This window comes from Gouania willdenowi, chromosome 3 (genome assembly GCF_900634775.1).
Source record: "Gouania willdenowi chromosome 3, fGouWil2.1, whole genome shotgun sequence".
Classification (NCBI taxonomy): Eukaryota; Metazoa; Chordata; class Actinopteri; order Blenniiformes; family Gobiesocidae; genus Gouania; species Gouania willdenowi.
In genome coordinates, this window is record NC_041046.1 from 35998159 (window position 1) to 36017499 (window position 19341).

At 36.5% G+C, this 19341-nt stretch overlaps 1 protein-coding gene across 1 annotated transcript; it reads right to left on the reverse strand.

Annotated features, from left to right (window-relative positions):
- Positions 1–254: 254 nt before the first annotated feature.
- On the reverse strand, positions 255–17803 carry slc12a1 (solute carrier family 12 member 1). The gene is made up of 26 exons (XM_028473031.1): positions 17278–17803; positions 15854–16000; positions 14963–15038; positions 13819–13914; positions 12753–12892; positions 12556–12666; positions 12362–12473; positions 12129–12256; positions 11868–11952; positions 11451–11608; positions 10519–10626; positions 10276–10399; positions 9550–9651; positions 9186–9341; positions 9003–9102; positions 8207–8318; positions 6958–7098; positions 6295–6401; positions 6128–6210; positions 5360–5485; positions 4732–4857; positions 3220–3331; positions 3023–3109; positions 2812–2935; positions 1206–1273; positions 255–1094 (listed from the first exon to the last, which is right to left on the reverse strand). The coding sequence occupies exons 1-26, from the start codon at positions 17527–17529 to the stop codon at positions 959–961; spliced, it is 3117 nt and encodes a 1038-aa protein (XP_028328832.1). The 5' UTR covers positions 17530–17803; the 3' UTR covers positions 255–958.
- Between the last annotated feature and the right edge of the window lie 1538 nt (positions 17804–19341).

The window sequence follows — 19341 nt, forward strand, 5'->3', positions numbered from 1 at the left end:
ATATATATATATATTTGACACTATGGCAAAGGGCAGAACGAGAAAAGCTTTGCTTCATTCTGTCCCTTCATATGTGTGTATGTGCTTTTTGTGGTTGATAATTAATGATGAACCACTGATCTTCTATGTAATATGCTTTTACATGCATATGCATATGAAATGTCTCGACCCTGATGGGTTCTGTTTTGTTGTTTATGTATTTTATTTTTTTTAGAGTTTGAGATAAATACAGATTCAATCAAATCCAATCCTGAATGATCATTTAGACTCAGAACATTATCTTATTTTATGTTTTTTTTTTTTTTTTGTTAAAGTTGAATAGCTTGCTTGGTGTCGGACTGACTTCAGTGCACACAGTGGAATAAATCATTAAAAACTAAATGAAATAAGCCTTTTAGTGAAGCTTATTCTGAACTAACTATAACCAGTTCTTTAAGGTTCCTTTTTCTTCTTCTTCTTTTTTTTAAATAGCTGGAAAACTGAACGTTGCATTCACAGAATAAAACAAAGTTTTGTTTTTTCTGAATTGATAAGATGAAAATAATTCAATTTATAGAAAATGTTTTTCGGTTTTACCCCTTCTAAAATGATCTCATCGACTCAGAAAAACGAAAAATATTTCCTCGAAAAACGGGGCCAATTTTTTTCAATTCATTTTATCTCATCAATTCAGAAAAAAACAAAACATTTTCCTTCTGTGAAAGCAATAAGCTTCCGTAGTACGTAGCTGCATTTGTATTGCCTTTCATTCTTTCATTTAAATATTTATATCTTTGTAGAACTATCAACAAATGCATGTTGGTGCAATGGTTTTACTCAAAACAGTAATACACACTGTGGAGTTAATAAATGCATGAGGTGAATATCAACCCTATTATTGTGCTTTGCTTTATGAACATGGTATTTTGGTTTGTGTAATAAGGCACTATAATATTTCCCATCTGTATCTACGAGGTGCTCAAGAGTAGAAGGTGAGCACACTCTTGTGGTTTCCTCTGATGAGCAGAGTAGGTGGAAGGTCTTGTGTCAGGACGTCCAGCCAGGCCATGTACAGGTAATCAGACACAGACTCCTTTCGTGCTATGGGCATGCTCCTGGAGAAGGAACAGACAGACACACACGGTAACTTTCATTTCCTGTCCCAGTGAGTGAGCTTTAATGGTTTGGGAGTGAGAGCTGGTCATACTACAGATGGTTGTACTCACACAATGATCAGGTTGGCTGATTTGGAGTTTTCCTGGAGGAGCTCATTCAGTCGGACCTGTAGGTTCGTCTGTAAAAACGGCAGCAAAATGTAAAACCAAAATGTTTTTTTTGATATTTTTTATGTTGAATGAATATTTCTCAAACCAGACTTTAGCACTAATGACCTCTGACAATTGTTTATGTATTTATTTTTTTGTCTGTTAGGAGGATTAGGTCAGAAGTAGTTCATGGATTTTTACAACATTTTTAACCAACCTTTCTGAAACTGTGAGCTACGTCATATGTTAGAAATGTTAGAAAAGCGTGTTCTTAAATACTACATTTTCACTTTAATGAGAGGGTAAGATAAGAAAGAAGGCTAGATGTAACCTAAAATGTAGGAAATGTTGAGGTTTCAACATGAAATACTTTATTTCTCCTACTTTCTGTGTTTCATTTTGATTACATTTTATTGAAAATCCACCTTGCGTTTTCCCAAATATATCTTTTATATCCTATTATATATAAAACATACCACTGACCATACAACATGTTTGCAAAACACTTAAAAACATTGTCATAATGTTTCTGTGAAAATAAACAGTTAAAGATGGTTAATTTAAGACTAAAACTTTGTCAGCTGTATTTTACTAAGTACTAACGAATGGAGCTCATTGGTGACTAGAGCTCCTCAGGGCACCCCACATGGTCCATGTGTGGGCTATCTGGTGCCCGCCGGCACCGTGTTGGTGACCCCTGCCTTACGCCATGGAAGATTCCATTGAATTTTAGTAGAGATTTCTTATTCATCCCCCTGTGGGGAAATTTACTGACTCTGGATCAATATACTGATTCTGGATTAGGGGTGTGAAAAAAAATAAATTTCACAATATAACGCAATTTTTTGGGTGCCGATTTTAAATCGATTATTTATTTTTTTTTAAATTGATATAATATATATATTAACTGGGTAGAATATTGCAATATATCGTGATAATATCGCATCGTGACCCAAGTATCGTGATAACATCCTTGCCAATGCTCACCCCTATTCTGAATCAGTTTGAAAATTTGTAAAATCTCTCTCATCATTGACAGAAATTTAAAAAAATAATCCGTAATTAGTCCGTAATTAACTTATCTGTATGAAATTTGACTCATTTGGACAGGTTTTTATCTTATTTGGAGCAAATGGATAACATTTATTACCCCCATTAGAGCAGATTTTGTTTAACCTCGCCCCATGCGCACATATCAAACTATGTATACGTTTCTTTTCTGTAATTATATTATTTTTGAAACCTACAGAGAAAAGATAGGGATTTGAACATAAAAGGAGGAATTATATATTATTATTTTATTTTTGTCTTTTAGTTTTGTCTTAAGAAAGAGAACTCGTAAAGACCACAGGCATCTATTTACTTTATTATTTTACTGAAAAATGAAGAATTAGAGAAAGAAAAAAAAGAAATTTGACTCAGTTATGCTGGGTTAGGTCCTCATTTATATTCAGTTTTATTTGGATCAGATCTGGACTGTAATATATGGCAAAGAGGATAATTATTGCTTAAAGAGGTTTGCTCTCTTGTTTAAATGTGTTATGATGTATTATTAGTGATATTTTACCTTCTCCTCAAAGCTGCTCAGCTCCTCATCAGTGATCATCCAGGGCTGCTGTCTCTTAGCCTCAGTCTGAACGTTGTCCCCACGCAGACGGAAAGGTTCAATCATCTCCTCTAACTTCCTCATGCTGAAGGAATATTAATAAGAAAACAGAGATGACTATAAAAAATATCACTTTTAACACAGTTAATGTGCAGAAATCATAATGTGTTACCTCTCAGGACGAGGGGCAACATGGATGTCATCTATCACTGTGATGTCACTGCACTCAATTCTGAATTTCTGCAGCAGAGACTTCATCCTACAAAGCAAAGCATCTCACATCAATAAACATACCAACACAATAACTTATGTTTAGGTGAAATTTTAACTCATTTTTGACAATATTTTTTAGTTGATGTATTTACTCACTCCTCTCGATCCACCTCACAACGTCCAGGCTGCCCAGGAACAAAGATCCTTAGTTTACAATCCTTCCACTTCTTTCTGGTGGTGAGGATGTAGGGCAGCAACAGAGTGAGACCTAAAACAAGTTCAAACAGAATCTCATTCCAAAACAGTTATTGGAATATTTATTTAACATTAGTTATGAATAAATAGTATTATTTCTAGTATTTAATTTGAAAAAGAATTGTAGTTTTTTTGTCTCACATAAGTTATACAGTGTATACAAATGTGAATTTGACTTGTTTTTGATGTTTAGTTTTTAGGTGCATTGTAGTTTAAAACAACGACCAGTCTAGATATTTATTCTTAAGTTCCAGTTTTAGTTTGACTTGATGTTTTATACTGTCCTCAAGTCCCCAATAGGGAGTTCACTTTAAAACCTGTATGATGCTGCCACAAATGGCTGCCTCAGTGTGTTGATGTGTGTTCTTTCTGCTCCAACTACCAAGTTAAATTCCTTTTACTGTTTTTTAAACCGTACCTGGCGAATAAAATCGTTTCTGATTCTGATTCTGATCATTCAATCTTTACTCATTCTTTTAGAGTCTGTATTATAATAAACTTGTGCCAAAAAATACTTTGCAGGAGTTAAAACCAGCCCACTACAGCATCCTACAGGGCCTGAAAATTGACTTTACAATGCTAATGCTAGGTTATTGCTAATGCTATTGCTAGGTAAATGCTAGTGCTAGGTTATTGCTAATGCTAAGTTCATGTTATTGCTAGGTTAATGCTAATGCTAGGCTAATGCTATTGCTAGGTTAATGCTAATGCTAGGTCCATGTTAACACTGAAGTTAATGCTACGCTAATGCTGTTGCTAGGTTAATGCTAATGCTAGGCTTATGTTATTGTTAGGTTGATGCTAATGCTAGGTTATTGCTAATGCTAGGCTAATGCTATTGCTAGGTTAATGTTAATGCTAGGTTTATGCTATTGCTAAGTTAATGCTAATGCTAGGTTAATGTTAACGCTAAGTTAAAGCTAATGCTAGATTAATGCTATTGCTAGGCTAATGCTAATGTCAGGCTATTGCTAATGCTAGGGTAATGGTAAAGTTAGGCTAATGCCAATTCTAGGTTAGTGTTATTGCAAGGCTAATTCTAATGTTAGGTTAATGTTAATGCTAGGCTATACTAATGCTGGGTTAGTGTTATTGCTATGCTAATGTTAGGTACCAGTAGACCCCCGTGACCCTGAAAAGGAACAACTAGGTTGAAAAATGGATCTTCTCAGTTCCCTCATGCAGCATACTGAGATGTGGGCCAGCAGCTGCATCCTCACTTACATTATCTTGATGAAATGCAAATATTCTACTTATTATTATTATTATTATTATTATACTATAATTTAAATTATTCCTATACTTGTTATATGTCTTATGGCCTTGTGCACTTCTACGATGCAGCACATGTGAATGTCTCCAATTTACAGTACATTTTCAATTTGTGGACTGTGTAGCGAGGCTGACACTGACCTCCATCGTCAAACAGCCACCACACATCAAGTGTGCCTTTGGGCTGTTTCTTCTTGAATTGAGTGCTGGCCTCCGCCAGGCTTGCATTCATCTTGGCAACCTGCGGAGGAGGAGCGCACACTGACACTGTGAGAAACAGAGAAAGATATGGTTAGTAATGAGAGCTGGATGAGAGGAGAGGAACATGGAACAGCCATGATGATGTTACACTGAGTGGGAGGCAGATGGTAGATGGTCGACTAACGACTATGTTGTTGTGCCAGAATGGAGAGTAAGCGTGTTTAATAGAGACAGATATAAATCAAGTGACAGTCTCTGCAGGCTGGATTAAAAGAATGCTTTGAAGCGATGCTTTTCAAACTGGAATGAAAGCGAGCCCATTATTAGATTAAAGTCTGTGTCCTCGTTAGTGGGAGGGGCTTAATCAAATATACCTCAGAGTGGTTGTGGCTGTAAAACTGAGCAAAAACATGAGTCATTGGACTAATTTCACATAATTATGCTGTTTATTCTTTAACTTAAGTGCTTGTGAAAAAGAATAAGAAGCATCTTTCCTCTTTTTCAAATGTCTAAAGTGATATTGTATGCTTTAAATATCCTTTCTTTTAAATATACAGTCATGTGATACCTCGTGTAGTGAGCACTTGCTGAGATGAGTTCCTGGACTTCCTGAACAGTGCTCTGGATTTTCCTCCATTCTGCATCATCTCCTTATCAAGGTCCTGTTGCTCTTTTGCTGCTTTTATCATTTCCTCTGAAAAGACAAATTTCTATTAGTGTAAACATGGCATCAAATGTGACCCCCAGGAGAAAGTTAAATCACAGAGAAATCTCAAATGTAAAATTTGAATGAAACTCTACAAATATGTGCGACTGCAGTCATTTTTAATCTCAAATTGTGGAGAAAACTCTACATTTTTCCAAAATCCTGCAATTCCTATTAAATAATACCACAAAATTCTTCAAGCCTAATTCCAACATTGAAATTGGTCACAAATTCAGGGTTTTTGAAGGAAGATCCTGCAAAGACTAATATTGAAAACTAAGGCACAAAGATGTTAAAATTGCTCTTTTTTTCCTGCCTGAAATCTGCTGCACGACTGAGATTAAACCGCTTTGTAATTGGCCCCTGCTGTAACGGGTTAAGCACCTTATCGCTTGGCTACTCGACTTGTGTAAAAACATTGCAATCTACAGAACAAAGTGCTCAGTATTATCTGTGTTGTTTTATTATTATCAGTTACTGTAGCCAGTTGTGACAGTGGCACTACAGTTTGAGCTGATAAAACCTTTACAGTTTAAAGGATCATTAAAAACTACTGATCTTCTTTCACCTTCATGAGAGTAGTACGTCTTACAGATTCATTTACACGACTAAAGTACATTTCATACTGACCTTCTTCCACGACAAGGTGCGACACATCCAGCCCCTCGTTTACTCTCAGCACCGTTATACCATACTCAAAGTCAAAGGCGTCGCTGTCAAAAGGAGTAAACGGACAGCAGCTTAACACACTGATCTCTTTGTTGTGTTGTATGACTGATATTCAGGTTTTTACTTACTGCAGTATCCCCACATAACTCTGCACTGACTCTTTGCCTGCAATTCTCCAGTGTTTCTTGAAACCAATCATTAACGTATTAGGCTTCATACGACCTAGACCAGATGCCTGTGGGACAAAAAAACCCCATGAAAGTCTGAACTAACTGCTAACATGCAACACAGTCAACAAAAGTTATACAAGTTGACTCTTTTATTGACGAGACAAAGATAAAGCAACAAATGTTGTTGATGTTCTGTCTGAAAATGTTTGATAGAAGAAAGCTGTGAAGTTGTTTTACTCTGCGAGGTTACGACTTTGTGGATCTCTCTTCCTCTATCCAATGCAGTGTTAATCAATTCTAGCTTTTAATCTGCCATGCTGTTTGAAGTAGGCGATTGTGACCATAAACACAGGCCTTATCTAAAGTGTACGATAGTCAGAGCCATAAGGCTGTTTTCTTGCTCTTCATTACCTCTTCCCCTTTCCTTCACCTGGACTAAGATCACGATCATAGTTCCAGGTTGCGGTCATTAAAAAATGCTATAGAAACTCAGAGGTGAGTCAATAAAACTTGCTTCTGCACAATCTTGAAGCTCTCCCTGAAAACTCCTAGTTTACACGTTAATGAAGCAGATCTCTGAAGGTTGTTTTTTGTTGTTGTGTGGCGCACGCACACACTGACCTGCAGCAGACTCTCCACTCCTTCCCTAAAGCTTTCCCAGGCCACGGCTGCATAAAAAGCCTTTCGTTTGGTTTTCCTCAGCCAAAGCTGGTTCTTCTCCATGCCAGCATTCATCTCCTCTACGGCCTCTGATTTTGGACCCTGAAGTCACAACATAAACATATCAACATACATAGTATATATACCTAATAGGGGTGGGATGGTAATGGACTTGCGATTATGATGTGATACATTTGAGGTGTGCATTTCCATTAATCTGACGATACGATTCACTATTTGCATGTCACGATACAATATATTGCGATACTAAACAATACGATATAGATTGTGATAAATCGCGATATCAATAATCACAAATTTCCCCTTTACAAGTACAAAATAGTATAAAATATAATTTATTTCATTTTTCTTTAAACTTGTGAGAACAAATAAATGGTAACTAACTGTAATTCAAGAACCAATGTAAAAAACAAATGGTATGTTTATTGTTTATCAAACTATCAAATTAAAAAATTTAACTTTTGCTTCTACAACAAATTCAGATTCTGTTAAGTTCTTATTTATTTATTGTTTTTTAGGTAACCACATACATCTATAACATTTCATAGTATGCTTTATGAAAATAAAGTGCAATCATCTTCCAAGCTTAAATGCATTGAGGAGTGAGGTAGTTTAACAAGGTCTGATGTGGTTCACTGACACCTAGTGACTGGGCGTTTACGTGCGATACATATGTTTGCGCAATGAAATGTTTTTTTCGTTAAAAAAAAAAAAAAAAAAGATATTTAGGAAAATTTATTTGGACATTCTTGGATCATTACAATAATCGCGCCGTGAAATTTGGGACATATTGCTAAATACAATATTTTTGGGAAGGATCGACGATACATATTGTGACGTTTTTATATTGCGATATATTGTCCCACCTTTAATATTTTAACCCTTTTAATGTAATGTTATTTCTTTGTTTACCAACTCAGGCACTACAGCTATTAATGAGTCAGCTAACTCTGGTGCAATCGTGTGGTGGTTAAATATCTCTGCCAAATAAACAACAAAATGAAGTTAAGTTTGGCAATTGGTTTCATATCGAACTTTAAAAATGAATTCTAGACTCAGCAAAACTTTTTGCTGACATACACTATAATCAACTTCAGTATTCGAATACTTGAGCTGACAGGATTTACTGGTAGATGTTTTGATTTAAATAAGCACCATATTCAGATACTGACATTAAAACTGAACTCACCACAAACACTTCACAGGTGATACACAGTCCATAGTTCTTAGTGATGGAGTGAGCCAAGTCCAGTAGAGCTGGTCTACACCGTGCAGATCCAGTCAGTGCCAAGATCTGAGGCCTGAAAATCCAATACAAATGTGTTACAGTATTACTTTTTACTTCAGCATTTAAACATAGTCCTTCTGTGAGACCGGAAATTATTAAAAACTATAGAAATAAATCTATTCGGGAGCCACTAAATATGTGTTTTTCAACCTTGAGATCAGGACCCCATGTGGGGTTGCCTGAAATTTCTGAAAAATGTATTTAGATTTTTAAATTTGTATAATTATTATTATTTTTTATTTAAAACAACACACAATCTTAAACAACTATATTTTATACTTTCACTTTATGAAAAAACATGATCAAAAAGGAATTCTAATTTTTTAAAAATGACTTTGGGGTCAACAGAATTTTTCAATATTAAAATGGGATCATGATCCAAAAAAGGTTGAGAACCATTGCACTAAAGACTGTTTATTTCCACTTATTTACAAAATGAGATTCTTATAAATGTGTCACCACTAATTCATTCCATCATCATAGTTGTTTCTAAATAGTTTTCTAAACAAAATGTTGTAGTCGGACAAAGGAGGTACTTGGATTCAGAAAGAAGAGAAAGGGGGTACTAGAGCCAAAAAAGTTTGAGAACCGCTGATATATGCAACACTGCCTCACAGAAAGATCAATGGAAATGAATTTTATGGAAGGACCACTAGTGGATTGATTTTTTTTTTTTTTTTTTAACAAATGTGTTTACCTAAAGTTTTTGACATGATCCTTCACACGAGTCAACGCGAGAGCATTGCTGATGGCGCTCACAAAGGTCACAGCCTGAGTGGATGAACCCCAGTTCACAGCTGCCAATCAAACCAGAGTATTTAAAAGTGAGATTAGGTCACATCCAATAATCGTGCTGACAAATTACAAGTAACAAGCTCACCTGGCTTCTTGACTGTGACGTATAAATAAAGGAGTATTTCAATGGCGTATGTGAGCAGAGCAGCCCACCAATTGATGACAAACATGACAGCACAGCAGAGCAATGCCCCGAAGAGTGACAGCCACATGTTGTAGTACTTATATGCGGGTCTCCATCCTGCGAAGAAAAGGTGGAAAATATGTCACGCAGTGGACTTTAAAAAATAAATAGAAATTATACGAGAAAGTATCCATCAACAGTTTTTTGCACAATTGGTTTCAATGAAACAATGTTTGTCTTCTACAAAATTATCTTCGCCATTATTCTGTATCTACAAGGACGAGATGACATGGACCCTACCCTAGAGATAGATGATTAAACCCACCTGGAGATTTAGCGTAGGACGCGTGAAAGCATGAGAAATTAATGAGAGCGTAAGATGCCAGGAAGAAGTTTGAGATGATGGGAGCAATGGCGTTGAGGTCACCTGCAAGGACAATGAATAAAGAAAAAAGCAAAGCACATTGAATTATTTAAACCGCTTCATGCTCGGTTATTCATAAAATAGCACAAGACCTGTTTCTACTTTCAAACACAATATAGGGATTATTCTCCATTTCCTGAGCACATGGGTGAACTTTTCCTGAGCTTTATGTTTTACAGTAATTCTATATGAGTCACCTACATGTAAAGGTTTATGACACAAAAGCATACACAACCAGTGAACTCTCGATTTACTCATTCAAATACATCATATAACTGTTCATTAACATCACATAATAATAATAATAATAATAATACATACAAACATTTTATATAGCACTTTTTTGGACACCCAATGTCGCTTTACAGAATTAAGGAATTATTCTTTCACTCCACACTTAGTGATGGTAAACTACAATTGTAGCCACAGCTGCCCTGGGGCATATGAAGTGATCATATGTCTGTAAATCACAGGGAAATTAAAATTAAATAATTTTTAAATAGCATCTTTGTCTATTACTCTTTGTAAAACTAATGTGCATTTGTCTTCAAAGTCTTAATTTAAAAAAAAGGTCGGCTAATTATTTGATATTAGCATATGTGTAAGGAGAGGGCCTGTAGAACTGACCAATGGCAATGAAGGCCACAGAAATGATGAATGTGATTAAATATCCACGGATTGGCTCGTCGTTCTTTCCATATCCTTTTGCGAACATACGGAGAGCCGTGTAGATGTTGTCTTTGCACAGGGCCTTAGAAAAAACAGAGCGCCAGTTTATAAAATGTTAGTGGTGAATGTTTTGTTCCAATGCAGTTAAAATTACAGATAACTAGAAAACATACTCTGTAGTTAAAAGGATGAGTCTCTCACCTGTAAAACTTTAGGTGCACTGACGAGTGAAGCTAGAGCTGAGGAGAGAGTGGCTGAGAAGGTTCCAGCAATAATGAGTGGACCAAACGCAGAGACCAAAGTCATCACCTGAAATCCAAGTGACAAAGTCATATTAATGACAAAGGGAACCTCCACTTTTATATGGCCAAATACAAGAGGTCCAAGTAACGGATTGCAAGTACTCACATTGCTGTAATTGAGTTGCTTTCATGGGTACTAGCATATTTCTAAATCAGTAATTTTACTTCTATTTAAGTACGTTTGAAAGGAAGTCATTTGTTACATTTCTACACCCAACCGTTACTGTGTTAATTATGATTTTTGTTTTTGAAAGGATCAACAGACATTGTGAAACTACAAATAATGAAATGACCAGAAAACAATCGAATGCGTCATATCATAGCCGACCAATCAGATTAAACGTTATGCACGGCGCTAAAACAGCATTGAATGGAGGTTATTTTCTCAGTTTTAGAGTTCAGAAATGTAGCTATACTTAGAGCCTGAGATTTTTTATTTTTATTTTGAAATGACTTCATTGGTGCTATTTTATTTTAAAAAGATTTGTACATTTTGACAAACCTTTTATTTTATACAGATGCCCTAGTGGAAAATAACTTATGTTGGTATTGTCCAAGATTATGTCTCTTCCTTTTGAGGTTTATACATGAGATGTTTACTGTATGCAAGGAAACCGTGGCAAGATTTATTACCAAAAATAATCGTGGGGGATGAAAGGAACTAGTAAACTTAGAGTACTATTTAAATGAGCTACTTTTTACTTGTACTTAAGCATTTTATGTATGACTTACTTGTACAATTTCAAACTAGTGATAGTACTTCTACTTCAGTAGGACATATCAGTACTCTTTACTCTTCTGCCAAATACTGTATTTCAGATTAATGCTAACCTGGAAGTTGTTCATCGAGCCAAAGGTACAAGACTTCTCTGCACAGGAAGAGAAGTCATAGCCCAGTTTACAGGCAGCTACTGCTGTGCCATTGCATACTGTTCCAGGGACGATGAGGTCCGTCGCATTTCCTGTGGCATCCCGAACAACTGAAGCCGCTGATCAAAGTAGACAGGAACAAAACAAATGTAGTCATTTGGTTTCAAAATGTTAAAATGTTGGTTTTATTGTCCAAAGTTTGTTTTTAATCTAAGAAAACTCCCCTACATGTTGATTTGGAAACACCATCTATTGTTAATAGGTGATTGAACCGTTACCGACTAGTGTTAATACTATAATGTGGCACGTTCCATTGCGAACTTGGTGAATTATAAGGTTTGATTCCTGTAAATGTGTGTAAGAAATAATCGTACTTACAGACACAAAGAGCAACACCCAAGTAGGTGATACCAGTGATCACAATGGCCAATAAGGTACCTTTAGGTATGGCACCCTGGGCATCCTACAAACAATGTCAGAGATCTACATCAGAGGACCGAAATAATGTAAAGATAAACTTCTTTCATTTGATTATTTGAAAGTAAATGTTTGTCAGAGGCATTACCACAAAGAACCCACCCACAATGAAAATAAATAAATTAATAAATTATTTTTGAGGAGTGTGTTACATGATTTTACCTTTAAATCCCCCGAAATGTTGGCTCCAGCCAGAATTCCGGTTGCGGCAGGGAAAAAAATGGAGAAAACAGAAAAGAATGTCTCACTGCCCCGAAAATCTGGGGCAAAATTTTCCAAGAAAATGTCCGCTGTGAAACAGAAGTAAAATGTATATTAGGGTCGCAGCACAACAACTAAATTGTATTATCTGTCACATGTAGGAGAATTTAATTTGCTCCAAGTGATGGTCTTACAGTTATATCCGAAATAACCAAACTTCTTCTTGCTTTCATCTACTGGCATGAAAGTTCCTGCAAATACATTCACGATGGCCACCAGCAAGATGATGAGTAGAACAATCTGAGCCTATTGGGCACACGTTTCAAATCATTACAGTTGCAAGGCAATGCATCAAGAAATAACAGAGATCATTTCCCCCACTCCTCACCTTGGCCTCCCACTCCATACCAGCAACTGCTATTCCAAGGAGAAACACCACTGTAATCATTCCAACTATTCTGGTGTCATTTATTTCATCCACCATGAGAGAGTCGTAATCCTAGAGGAACAACATGTGCACGTCAGTGTGTGGTGATGCCACAGATCTTGTTTTTCTTTTTACCATTTAACTAGAAAGATACAAACCTCAAGTAAATCCACCACCACCTCAGCAAAGCCCACCACGTACATGGCCACAGCCACGGCATTGGCGAAGGCAAAGATGAGGCCGATTGACCCCCCAAACTCAGGTCCCAAACTTCGAGATATCATGTAATAGGCACCGCCTGAAATGAACAGTTGGTGAATGTGCAGTTGTGAATGATTAATCACTGATTCTCTGATCCATTGATTTGCAGCTAAAGAATGTTGGAAACTCAAAAATTACTTTAAGAAGTGACCCTTAAGTAGCCTTTTACTATGTTTGTTTTGCTTGAAGATTTACATTTGTGTGTGTGTGTGTGTGTGTGTGTGTGTGTGTGTGTGTGTGTGTGTGTGTGTGTGTGTGTGTGTGTGTGTGTGTGTGTGTGTGTGTGTGTGTGTGTGTGTGTGTGTGTGTGTGAGAGAGGTGTGGGGGTGTTTTGGTTCTGTTTCTATTTCAAACAGTTAAGTTCTTTGTATTACAAAAGTGTTTGTAAGGCAAGGCACATTTATTTGTATAGCTCAAGGCAATTCATTGGGCTTTCCATTGTTCGAGAGTGCAACAAAACACATTAAACTTTAAAATGAACAATTAAAACATTAAACAGTTAGAAATGTAAAACATTCAATCAACAATAAAATGATTAAAAATCTCCGTCTCAGTCATCAGCAGTAGAGGAAAGGATTTAAATTGGATTTAAAAATGTTGACATTAGATGTTGTAGTTTGTTCCACTTCTTTGCAGCATAACAACTAAAAGCAGCGTCACCATGTTTGCTGTGAACTCTGGGTTCCACTATCTGACCTGTGTCCATAGATCTGAGAGACCTGCTGGGTTCATACCTGACTAACATGTCACTGATGTATTCTGGACCAAACCCATTCACAGATTATACACCAGCAGCAGAACTTTTTAAAGTCTAATCTTAGGCTGACTGGGAGTCAGTGTAAAGACTTTATTAATAAAGTTTGACTGATTAATTGATTTATTGAGTTGAATGTGAAATATTTGCACAGGGTTTAGTTGTTTCACACAAAAATACGTAACGGTGTTGACAATGTTTGGACTTACCTCCTCTAACAACGCCGTTTGTACAAATGGCTGACATGGAAAGACAAGTGATTGTGGTGACCACACAGCTGAGAACAATGACAACTATTCCCAGACCTGGAAAGCACATATGTCAGAGATTATGATCAGAATCGGAATCAGAATTGTTTTTATTTGCTAAGTAAAACAATACGAGGAATGTTACTAAAAACATAAAGAACAAATCAGAAACAGTTAAGGGGGGGGGGGGGGTCACTGGAGGACCAGGGCTGTGTTTATGAGGCTGGTGGCAGAGGGAATTAATTAATTATTAATTATTCTATAACACTGTAGGTGTAAATTCAAAGCTTCCTGTTTACCGCTAACTTTAAATGCCCTCTGAGAGCTAAAAGTTCCAAAGAAGCCTGAAGGCAATAGTTTTCTGTCTCCTGCTGAACCTGCACTCCTTAATGTAATGGTTCTCTCTTCTCTGCCTTGCAAAAGCGTTTAGTCACACTGCCTGAACTGAAACTGCAGCTGATCAATACTTTTTTTAAGCAATGAACACATTCATGAAGCCGTTCCAAACTTGTCCCATTGTCCCTCAGCCACTTTTGCTCCATTCTTTCCACTCTGTTGACTTGACATTAAATGTTTTCCCCTGATAACTGACTCTTAGCAAATATAAATGATTACCAGAGCTCATGGAGGCCAGTCAAATTAAATATGCTCATTTTTTGACATTCCATACAAAAGGTTAAAAGGTTAACTGTTCCTGTAACTCTTTTGTGATTCTTACATTCACCAACACTTTATCCTCAGATGGCAATGCAAGCAATTCATTAATTTACAGGAATCACCTCTGAGAATAATGTCTTTTTTTCTCTGAAATTTAATGGACTGGCTCATACCAGGAGACAGCTTGGACAGGCTCTAGCCCCCTGTAACCCAGACATAATAAGTGGGTGTAAAAAATGAATCAATAAATGGAGCTTTTGTTTCAGAGATAAAAAGAGAGGGAGTGGGATGATTTCTATTGTAAGGTGTGGACCATCTAATCTCAGCCGGGATCGAGAAAAGGAAGTAATTCCAAAAATTTATAGAACAGGTCAATTTTAATCAGTGAAGGAAAAAAAAACTCAATAAAGTTGGAAAAACAGCTAAATCCAAACAGTGTGTTACTCACCCCAGCCTGCCTGACCAAAAACCCAGGACAGACGAATGAATAACATCACGCCCCAGATGTTTAGCATGCATCTCACCTGTAGATGGAAATTTAAGGAATTCAACTTATATTCACAATTATGACATGATTGAGCAACATTTCTCTGCTATGTAAGCTAATCACTACTATTGGACAAATATATTATCTGATATTCACAAAATTATCCTTTACTTAACTTAACCTTAACTTATCCTTATCTAAAGATGACCATTCTGAACCAGCAGCACAAATCATGATTTGAAGATACTTTTGATATAAACTTTTATCACAACGAGGGCCACAAAAATGTGATTGTATCTGATCACACAATATCAACATTCATGTCAGCACTTAGAATAATGACCAATTTCAGCATTAATACAGGAGTAACCAAAGGGTTTTGTCTGCTTTAGTGGTCTTTTTTTTTTTTAATTACTTTCATTTTGAACATTCTTGTGCTCATTTTGTGTGCTTTTAAAGTCATTTTGTGTATTTTTCTGTAATGTGTATTTTTTGGTGACGTTTTGTGTATTTGTGTTGTTGGAGTCATTTTGTTTTTGTTGCCTTTTTGTATGTTTTTTTGAATAGTTTTTGTGTTTCTGTCATTTTCTGTGTCTCTTGGATCATTTTGGCTATTACTGTTGCCATTTTGTACATTTTTGGAGTCAATTTGTACATTTTTGTTGCTATTTTGTGTATGTTTCTCTCATTTTGTGTGCTTTAAGATTTATTTGTTCATTTACTTTAGGAGCCGCACAAAATTAGAGCGAGGGCCTGCGATCGGCTTAGTTGTTGTGTCATTTCCTCTGTCAAGGCCACAGACATGTACTTTCAGATATCAGAGGGACTTTACTGCATTCCAAAAATACTCACCAGGACTCCCCTTATCCAGCCAAACTTTACGACCCCTTTGCCGCTGTCAACTGGAACTGCCGACTCCACGTCTTCAGAAGGCACCCCATCGCTATCCTCATCATCATCATCATCCTTCACCGTTTCCATTACAGAAACTGCTCCATTCTGTTGGAGAAAGTAAGACGAAGAAGACGTGACCAAAACAAAAGTGAACAGACTTGTTCTTACTGGTTACTACTTGCATTTAGGGCTACAAAGTTTTTGCTGGGGTTAAGTGTGGTAATATTGATTATTTCTAAGAACTAAAGCACAACTGTTAGATAGATGTTGACGGTGTTTAGAAATGTTACATTTTTACTAGATATTTATGGTTTTTGAATCACTGAGGTTTAGAAACAGTTTTCTTTTTTTATCAAGATTCTAGTATGTGGGTGGCAGATAGTCATTATACATATGTACACTATCTAGCCATCTCTATTGGACTAGTGTGTAATGTTGTTTGTCTCTGACCCGTGAGAGGGATGAAAGGTTTGTCATTTTATGAGTTGGAAACAGTAATCTAGTTCTATAAACCAGGCAGGCTCATAATCTTAGTTCTTTCTTCTTCGCTTCTTCTATAAAAAGTTGTAAATCACAAAGTGTGTCAAGTATGTTGATCGCTTTTGTTTTGAAGAAACAACATTCATTGCTTATGTTTTCTAAGCCTTTCAACAAAGACCTAAAAGAACTAAACTGCGGGGATGATGTTTTGTGTCCAAAGTGTAAAATAGTTACAACTAACGTGTCGCACATAAGCAGCTGGAGTGAGTTATAATTGTAATCGCATTAATTCATAATTAATTAGAGTTACAAAATTGAATTGCAATTATAATCCAAAAAAAAAATGTTGCTGTTGTAATTGGAATTTCATTGTAATTGAGGTCAGATAATTGACTTTGTAATTGTAATTGGTATGTAAATTCTATAAATACTGTTATTAGCAATTTAACTAAACGCAAACCTGGGTAAAAAGCCCACACCAAAATATTAATATCAATATATTTCATTGATTAGGAAGCCTAACAAGTTAACCAAGAGATGAAAAATAAATTGGATGATTGATAAAGTTTTGTTTTTTTTTAGCATATTTTACAGCTGACATAAGTCAAAACATAAGAGATGGTAAAGGCGCTTTTTAAAGGCTCAGTAATTAAAACCGTAATTGTTATTATTTTCAAAGGAAAGCATATAATTTTAATTGTACTTGTAATTGGATAAAATTCTGGTCACCGTAATCATAATTGAATTGTAATTGAACAAGGATAATTTAAGATGTATTTGTAATTGAAAAATGTAATTGACCCCAACCCTGGCACTGAAGCCTAATTCTTACAGAAATAGAAAAAATTAAAGAAACAAGAAAAAAAATTTTTTCACATTTACGAGCTCTTTTGTTAACTCACCTTCTGAAACACATCGTGGAGCTCCTGCAGAGATGGTCTCACAGCTCGGTGGCCGCTCAAGCTGCCTGCATTGCGGTAGAAGTCTATGTTGGGCACTCGATCGAGGGTGTCGTGACCAAAAGCACTGACCACTGAAGGCCGAACAGTCCGGTGCTCCTCGTCAGAGGTCCCGTTGTAGACTGGAGGTTCATCCAGATTGGCATCATAAGCTGGGTTAACATGCTCCCCTCCGTTAGACTTGAACCTCTCCATCAGGAATGCTGAAGTAGGTTCTTAGATTTTAAGAGCCAAGGATAAAACAGCAGTGTAGCTCCTAAATCTTCAGACATCCAACAGGGTTTTCTTTAAAGCAGAACACTGCAAAAACCGGTGAAGTTATCCTGGTTTGCTGATGTATTTCTGTAGAGATGAGACTCTTCTCTTTGAAACGTTCTTGTATGTAAACTTGGTTTCTCCTGGACCTACCTTTATACCCTGGCTATACTGGTTGTCAACTATTGGCTAACTCTCCGAATCAACCCTGAGAAGTGAACGAGGGGTGTCAGATATGTCCTTGCTCCATACCAAGGAACACAAAGACATTGCTTAACGATTAACAGAGTCATAAACCCCAAACGAGAGATAAAGGTGCTCATTGCCTCCCAAAGAAATTATTACTAATATAATTGTCTGAAGTGTAAGACAACAGGACATGTTGTTCTTTGGTTTATATGACGGCCAACAGAACTTCCTCAGGCATTTCAATGAATTACCTGGAAATGTTCAGATGGAAGTTTCCATAAGATGAAAGTTTTTCAGATTATTACGTAGGCCAAGTTGGTGAAGATATGGTTTATTTAATTAAAATAAACAATATTTGTATAATCATGATTTAAAACTTGTGTTTGCAAAAAGATAATATAATAGGAAAATGTGACACTCGGTGGAAATCACTATTGCAGTTATATGTGTGAGTTGTGAGTGTTTTATAACCATTGAAAATAAAGTCTAATAGTTCACTTAGAAGAAATTGTTTTTGAGAAACATTTGCTTGTTTGCATGCCCTGAAGAAATGACCACACTTCTGCAGAAAATGAGAGTTAATATAAGACCATGAATTACAAGAACATGCCTGAGGCACTGCACCACCGCCACATGACTTCTGAAGTGCCTTTAAAAGACCTTTTAACAGGTAGACTTCCTTATTACTGATACACTGCGGTGATTTATGCACAGAGCAAAAGGTAATCTAATGACTTCAGATCTGACCTTGGATGTGTTGCAGGCAGAGAAAAATAGTCCAGCACGTGTTTTATGTGCACAGTGAAAGGTGGCAGAATGCTAATCTGGAATGCCATGATTTGCTTCACGAATCAATTTGTATTTGGTTAGTCAACTATTGGGTAAGGTCACTGTCAGTAGTTCCATTTGTGGATTTTACCACTGTCAAAATGACGGCATTATGTGTCCATTAAAGAGCTGCAATGCAAATACTGCGTTTCAGGTTTTGACCAGTACTGGCGGTAATGCATCAAAATGCTGGATACAAACCGCCATTTGAAACAGAAGATTAAGTTGAGGTTTTGTTTATTCAGACAAGGCTTTTAATTTTGATCTTCTGACATGCTTCGACTGTCAACTGCCAGTCTTCGTCAGAGGGGTTATGCTGATCGCTTTTGACGGTTTCTTTGAATTTTCACTTGACTTCCATGTAATAGTTCCAGGGAGATTAATTTTGTCTTCTTTTTTGAACGGTACGTTAAGTTGAGGTTTTGTTTATTCAGACAGGGTTTTTCAGGAAATGTTTATCTCCTGACATGTTTCGACTGTCAACTGCCAGTGTTTGTGAGAGGAGTTCGACCCTAACCCTTAACCCTAACCCACTCCATACACTCCGACACTGATACACCTTCACAACCTTTTTTGATGATTGTTGTAAAGTACTGAGAAGCCTGAGTAACATGCGTCGGCCCTTGACCTGCCTTTGATTCCCTATTCCAAACCGGATCGGTCCTAGAACCATTCAGGGGGTTTCATCAAAAAAAAAAAAAAAAATCAGTCCACCTAACCTTAAAGGTAGGGTAG

What these genes read in the sequence shown, in the direction of transcription:
- slc12a1 (XM_028473031.1), bottom strand. Translation starts at nt 17,529, where the DNA reads ATGGAGAGGTTCAAGTCTAACGGAGGGGAGCATGTTAACCCAGCTTAT. An exon ending in AAACGGCGTTGTTAGAGGAG is followed by an intron (nt 12,893 to 13,818) that starts GTAAGTCCAAAC and finishes TGTTCATTTCAG; the next exon opens with GCGGTGCCTATTACATGATA. An exon ending in TCAGCCAACCTGATCATTGT is followed by an intron (nt 1,095 to 1,205) that starts GTGAGTACAACC and finishes TTCCTTCTCCAG; the next exon opens with GAGCATGCCCATAGCACGAA.